The 6617-nt window shown below is 32.3% G+C and overlaps 1 protein-coding gene across 1 annotated transcript in view; it reads left to right on the forward strand.

The window, feature by feature from the left end:
• Positions 1–5768, forward strand: part of LOC106476933 (probable ATP-dependent RNA helicase DDX60) — a gene marked incomplete at both ends in the record, with an annotated part of 11279 nt that extends 5511 nt beyond the window's left edge. Inside the window, one exon of the mRNA XM_022380669.1 lies at positions 5663–5768. Within this exon, the coding sequence (XP_022236377.1) occupies positions 5663–5768 (106 nt within the window). The remainder of the gene's footprint in view (positions 1–5662) is intronic.
• Positions 5769–6617: the final 849 nt, after the last annotated feature.

A 6617-nucleotide genomic window follows, 5' to 3' on the forward strand; every position in this document is an offset into this window, starting at 1 on the left:
GTGCCACCTGACAAAGTAGTACAATTAATAACAGCTGATTTGCCAAAGCTTATTGGAAACTTTCCTGTTTCTGTGACACTTGTGTTACGGCTTCTGTTACTCGTTGCTAGAAGTGAAGATACACAGGATGCATTAAACAGGTATTTCAGATCTTAAATTTTTTTCTTCAGTAAATATCAGGCACTGAATCTCAAAAATACATAAATATATCAAAATAACTTTAACTATTTATCACCCAAAAATATTTTAACCTTGATTTTTAAAGATTCCATGATAGTTAAAGGTTTAAAAATTGGAGGTTTCTTTTGTTCAGCTTGCATTGTGTATCACTAAATATAGTTTTATGAAACACTATCATTAATTTTGTTGTAAGGTAAGACAGATCAGGTATTGAACTACGATTTTGTGTAGTTTAGGTATTGTTACGTCTCCGTTTGTTAATTAACTTTCCGTAACTTCGTTCCGACGAAACTTTAACGACACAAGTCTTTACTTAATAAAACTGGTTTATTCTTTCCGAATATAACTCTGCGATACACTTAATCTCAATACTCGCGCTAAAACAACACTGTAAGGAACGAACGTTAACTTCAACAATACCGTGTGACTGCAGTTCAATTACTCACTATCTACACCTTACCGCGTCACGTTGTCCCCTCCTATATATATATATCCGCCCACCCTATATCTAGTAAGAACTTGAACATTCGACAAAGTACATGATAGTTCTAGAAACGTTGCGTCATAGTAGTCACGTGACTCGCTGACGCAACAGTATTTAACTACTGTATTATGTACGTTGTTAGGCAGTGATGGTACGTGTTCTTTAGGTTATTAACTATTGTATTATGTACGTTGTTAGACAGTGACAGTACATGTTGTTTAGGTATTTAACTACCGTATTAAGTACGTTGTTAGACAGTGACAGTACATATTGTTTAGGTATTTAACTACTGTATTATGAACATTGTTAGACAGTGACAGTACATGTTGTTTAGGTATTTAACTACTGTATTATGTACATTGTTAGACAGTGACGGTAAGTGTTCATTGGGTATTTAACTACTGTATTAAGTATGTTGTTAAACAGTGACAGTATGTGTTGTTTAGGTATTTAACTACTGTATTAAGTATGTTGTTAAACAGTGACAGTATGTGTTGTTTAGGTATTTAAATTATCTGGTGAAAATAATTCAGCATTCAGTCCACATGATGAAAATAAATTACTTCATTTCATTCTTTAACTTTTCTACAAATATGAACCTAAATTGTTGAAGTAATATATAAACCTCTCTATGAATACTACGATTACTAGAAAAATCAATTTTTTTTGTACAGAGTAATGTTATCATGATAGGTACCAGATCCAAATACTTAGCAGAAGAACAGTGATTGATTGAACTCATTGCAATCTTCATGTATTTACAATCTAGCTTTGATTGTACAAGAGAAAAAGCTTGAACTTTCTCAGTGTTCTTAACCCATCTCAATATCATTTACTCTCTAGTTAAAATACAAATGACAACATTAAATGTTTACCTTCCATTGCCACTTTCTTTGTGCATTATGTAGTACTGGAGTCAAAGCAACCATCAGGGTCACGTGAAGTTAACTATTAGCTTATTCAATGTAAACAAACAGCTGATAGCATGAACAGTGAGCTTCATAACAGACTTGATCAGGGCTCTAATAAGCCCTTGCAAAACACATTTTATGGGAGCTTATTACCAGAAGTGCAGTGGTGCTTGTGAAACGTGAAGTCCTGATTGGTGCATTTAGTTGTGTATCTGCAACATTAATGGATTCTAATTCCAGTAACAACTGGAGAATTTCCTTTAAGAATGTACACTCCCATGGTACCTTCCTCATTATAGTCTGGTGGTTTTCGATTGGCTGATATTGATCTAAGTTCTTGAACTGATGTCTTTGCTGGATTAGCTCAGGAAAGTCCTTTAGTAACAGGTAATACAGCAGCAGTGTTGACAGGTGTTGGCCAAACAAGTCCTACTAATCCATATTTTGGTGTTTTAAGGAACTTTTGAGCCAATACAGAAAGAGTAGTAGCTTGTTTAATATTTGCATTTAATAATTCCTTTTCCACATTTCTTATCCCATCACTGATATCAATCTTGTCGTTAGTTAAGTACTTCTTGAATGGTATTGGTATAATCTGTCGTTTTATCAATATTTTTGTAAATCAGATTGATTTTTATTCTCAATTCTTCTTAAATAGTATTTCTCTTTCTTTAATGTCCTTTCTAAATTTCTTTACGATCTTTTATTTTTCTGTCTGTTTCTCCTAATTTTCTGTCATTTTCTTCCTGGTTTTCTTTTAAGTTTCATTCCTTTGAATTTCTTTCTCTTTTCATAACAAATTTATAATCTCAGGTAACTCTTGAACCTTACTGTTTGCCTTTTAGTTATCATCTTCAACAGATGAGATTCTACTTCAAACTATTCTATTTTCACCAAAATAAATCCCACTTCTGACACCAAATCTTGTAGTTCTTTCTTTGCAGGTTCTTATAAGTTGTCAAATGAAAATGATTCAGTGTCCTGTCCACTTAATGAAACAAATTTATTTTATTTCCTCCTTTAGATATTTCTACAACTTTAAAACCACTTAAACTGTTGTGATTTTTAGGTTTACATTTACAATGATGCCATTTCTCTCCTAACAACTAAGGTATAATCAATCCACTTACTTGTAAAAGATAACTCTTCTTTTATCTCAACTAATTTAACTTCATTTTGTAATGTACCCTTATTCTAGAGGTTTGTAGGATTAATGTGATCTTAACATCATCATTACATACTTGAGTAAGGAAGCTAATATTATAATAATAATAACTAAATATGTATGCAAACAATGCTTTATAAGCATAATTAAGTAATTTACTTATTGGAACATACTACATGTTTCAACAGAATATTAGCCTATCTTTTTAAGGCCAGTGTTCTGATGAAAAATGTAGTAAGTTCCTATAAGTAAGTTACTTCTTTATACATATAAAGCATTGTTTGGGTACTTATTACTTACTGTCATCATTTCATCAGTGAGACACAGCTCTCTCTGGCTAACAAATAGATTACATAAAATAAAGCTTACAACAGTACATTATAAAAATCTGTTTCTTTGCTAATGAATTAAAACTAACTTATTCCTCTAAAGTTTTTAACAAGGCTCAAATATACAATAATTAGTATTTGTTACATCAAAAAATAATTTTATCATTTTGACTAGATCTAATTGCATCATTGTTCTGTAAAGATGAATGTGTGGTGATCATTGTACTGTAAAGATGGATGTGTGGTGATCATTGTACTGTAAAGATGGATGTGTGGTGATCATTGTTCTGTAAAGATGGATGTGTGGTGATCATTGTTCTTTAAAGATAGATGTGCGGTGATCATTGTTCTTTAAAGATGATTTTGTGGTGATCATTGTTCTGTAAAGATGGATGTGTATAGATCATTGTTCTGTAACGATGATTGTGCGGTGATCATTGTTCTGTAAAGATGATTGTGTGGTGATCATTGTTCTGTAAAGATGGGTGCGTGGTGAGTATTTTTGCATAAAGACAATTGTGTAACAATCATTATTCTATAAATGTAATAGTGGAGTGGTTATTGTTCCATTAAGATGATAGTGCAGGAATCATTGTTCTGTAATGATGACAGTGTAGTGAGTTATAACATTTTCACTAGATCTAACACTATAGCATTTCTAAATAAAATATTTAAAAGCTCTGTTAGTGACATTTTGTCTCTGATCTTATGAGAGCCAGTATTCCTCAGAGCTGTAGTTCTCAACTGATCATGGTACAACATTGTTACTGAAATGAGTTAATATTGTTGCGTCAGCGAGGTCACGTGACTAGTGTCACGCCACGTTTCTAGAACTATCCTGTTCCTTCGTGAATGCCCTAGCATTTACTAGATATATGTTAGTCTGGTATATATATAAGACGCTCACAACGTGACGGGACAATGTGTGTAGGTAGTGAGTAATTGAACTGCAGTCAGAAAGTATTGTTGATATTAACGTTCGTTGTTAAAACGTTTGTTATACAGCGACTGTTGAAAATAAGTGTATCGGTAAAGTTATATTCAGAAAGAATAAACCAGTTTTATTAAGTAAGGACTTGTGTCGCTAAAGTTTCGTCAAAAATCAATTAACGACTGGAGGCTAAAAACATGTTGTTTTATTATAATATTTGTGTTATTTTTTGACATACTGTTTTAACTATTTGTCTTTGCTATTACTATATACAGAGAAGGGTACTTTTGTCATTACAGAGAAGAGTATTGCTGCTGCTATTACTGTGTACAGAGAAGGATACTGCTGCTGTCATTACTATGTACAGAGAAGAGTATTGCTGCTGCTATTACTGTGTACAGAGAAGGATACTGCTGCTGTCATTAATATATACAGAGAAGAGTATTGCTGCTGCTATTACTGTATACAGAGAAGGGTACTTTTGTCATTACTATGTACAGAGAAGAGTATTGCTGCTGCTATTACTGTATACAGAGAAGGGTACTTTTGTCATTACTATGTACAGAGAAGAGTATTGCTGCTGTTATTACTGTATACAGAGAAGGTTACTGCTGCTGTCATTACTGTATACGGAGATAAGTACTGCTGCTGTCATTACTGTATACGGAGAAGAGTACTGCTGCTGTCATTACTGTATACAGAGAAGAGCATTGCTGCTGTCATTACTGTATACAGAGAAGAGTACTGCTGCTGTCATTACTGTATACAGAGAAGGTTACTGCTGCTGTCATTACTGTATACAGAGAAGAGTACTGCTGCTGTCATTACTGTATACAGAGAAGGGTACTACTGCTGTCATTATTGTATACAGAGAAGGGTACTGCTGCTGTCATTACTGTATACAGAGAAGAGTACTGCTACTTTTATTACTGTATACAGAGAAGGTTACTGCTGCTGCTATTTCTGTATACAGAGAAGGTTACTGCTGCTGCTATTACTGTATACAGAGAAGAGTACTGCTGCTGTAACTACTGTGTACAGAGAAGGGTACTGTTGTTATTACTGTACATAGAGAAGGGTACTGTTGTTATTACTGTGTACAGAGAAGGATAGTGCTGGTATTATTCTATTGAGAAGGATACTGTTGTTATTGTATGAAGAAGGTATAACTATTATTATTATTACATGACAGATTGTCATGTTTGATATTTTATCCTGTTGATGATGTAATATCTAAAATTGATATACTCTATTAAATCATTAAATCAGTTATATATACATGAGCCTTAATTAGTATAACATAAAATAAATCAAAATTATTATTTCCAGTTATTACTATTTTAAATTATTCCAAGTGTCCATTATTATCATTATGGCTTTTTTTTTATTATTCCTATGCATAGTTTCTTCTAATAAGAATATTTTCTAGGATTGGGTGTTATTTTCATCTCTTTAACCTCTTATATCAGAATCAGAGTCTACATACAGATAGGACTTAAATTTGTAAAATTGATTTCACTTCGTGTTTAAGGTTTTTTTTCTTAATTGTTTGAAACTGTAAACTTATATTGAAACTAACAGCACTAACATAAGCTAGTTATTACATAATTATAGTCCTTATTGTTTGTAATTAACATGTTCTAATTAATAGTGTTTTTGCAGAGCTCACAACCTGCTGAAGCATCCACTCATTTGTCAGAACCAACCACAGCTGAACAAACAGCTTAAACAACATTTCATGTATTCTGTACAGTTTTTGTTAAGGGAGGTGAGTAGGAATCTTTACATATATAAACAAACAGTTAAACAACATTATGTTTTCTGTACAGTTATTGTTAAGAGAGGTGAGTAGGAATCTTTACATATATAAACAAACAGTTAAACAACATTATGTTTTCTGTACAGTTCTTGTTAAGTGAGGTGAGTAGGAAATCTTTACTTTATAAACCCACAGTTAAACAACATCACCTCACTTAACAAGAACTGTACAGAATACATAAGTAAGGAATCTTTACGTATATAAACAAACAGTTAAACAACATTATGTATTCTGTACAGTTCTTGTTAAGTGAGGTGAGCAGAAATCTTTACTTATATAAACCCACAGTTAAACAACATTTCTTGTTTTCTATACAGTTTTTGTTAAGGGAGGTTAGCAGGAATCTATAATTATATAAACACACAGTTAAATAACATTATGTTTTCTGTACAGTTCTTGTTAAGTGAGGTGAGTAGAGGAATCTTTACTTATATAAACAAACAGTTAAATAACAGTTCATGTTTTCTGTACAGTTCTTGTTAAGTGAGGTGAGTAGGAATCTTTACGTATATAAACAAACAGTTAAACAACATTATGTTTTCTGTACAGTTCTTGTTAAGTGAGGTGAGTAGGAATCTTTACATATATAAACAAACAGTTAAACAACATTATGTTTTCTGTACAGTTCTTGTTAAGTGAGGTGAGTAGGAATCTTTACATATATAAACAAACAGTTAAACAACATTATGTTTTCTGTACAGTTCTTGTTAAGTGAGGTGAGTAGGAATCTTTACATATATAAACAAACAGTTAAACAACATTATGTTTTCTGTACAGTTCTTGTTAAGTGAGGTGAGT

This window comes from Limulus polyphemus, unplaced genomic scaffold, assembly GCF_000517525.1.
Source record: "Limulus polyphemus unplaced genomic scaffold, Limulus_polyphemus-2.1.2 Scaffold12156, whole genome shotgun sequence".
In the NCBI taxonomy this organism is placed as follows: Eukaryota; Metazoa; Arthropoda; class Merostomata; order Xiphosura; family Limulidae; genus Limulus; species Limulus polyphemus.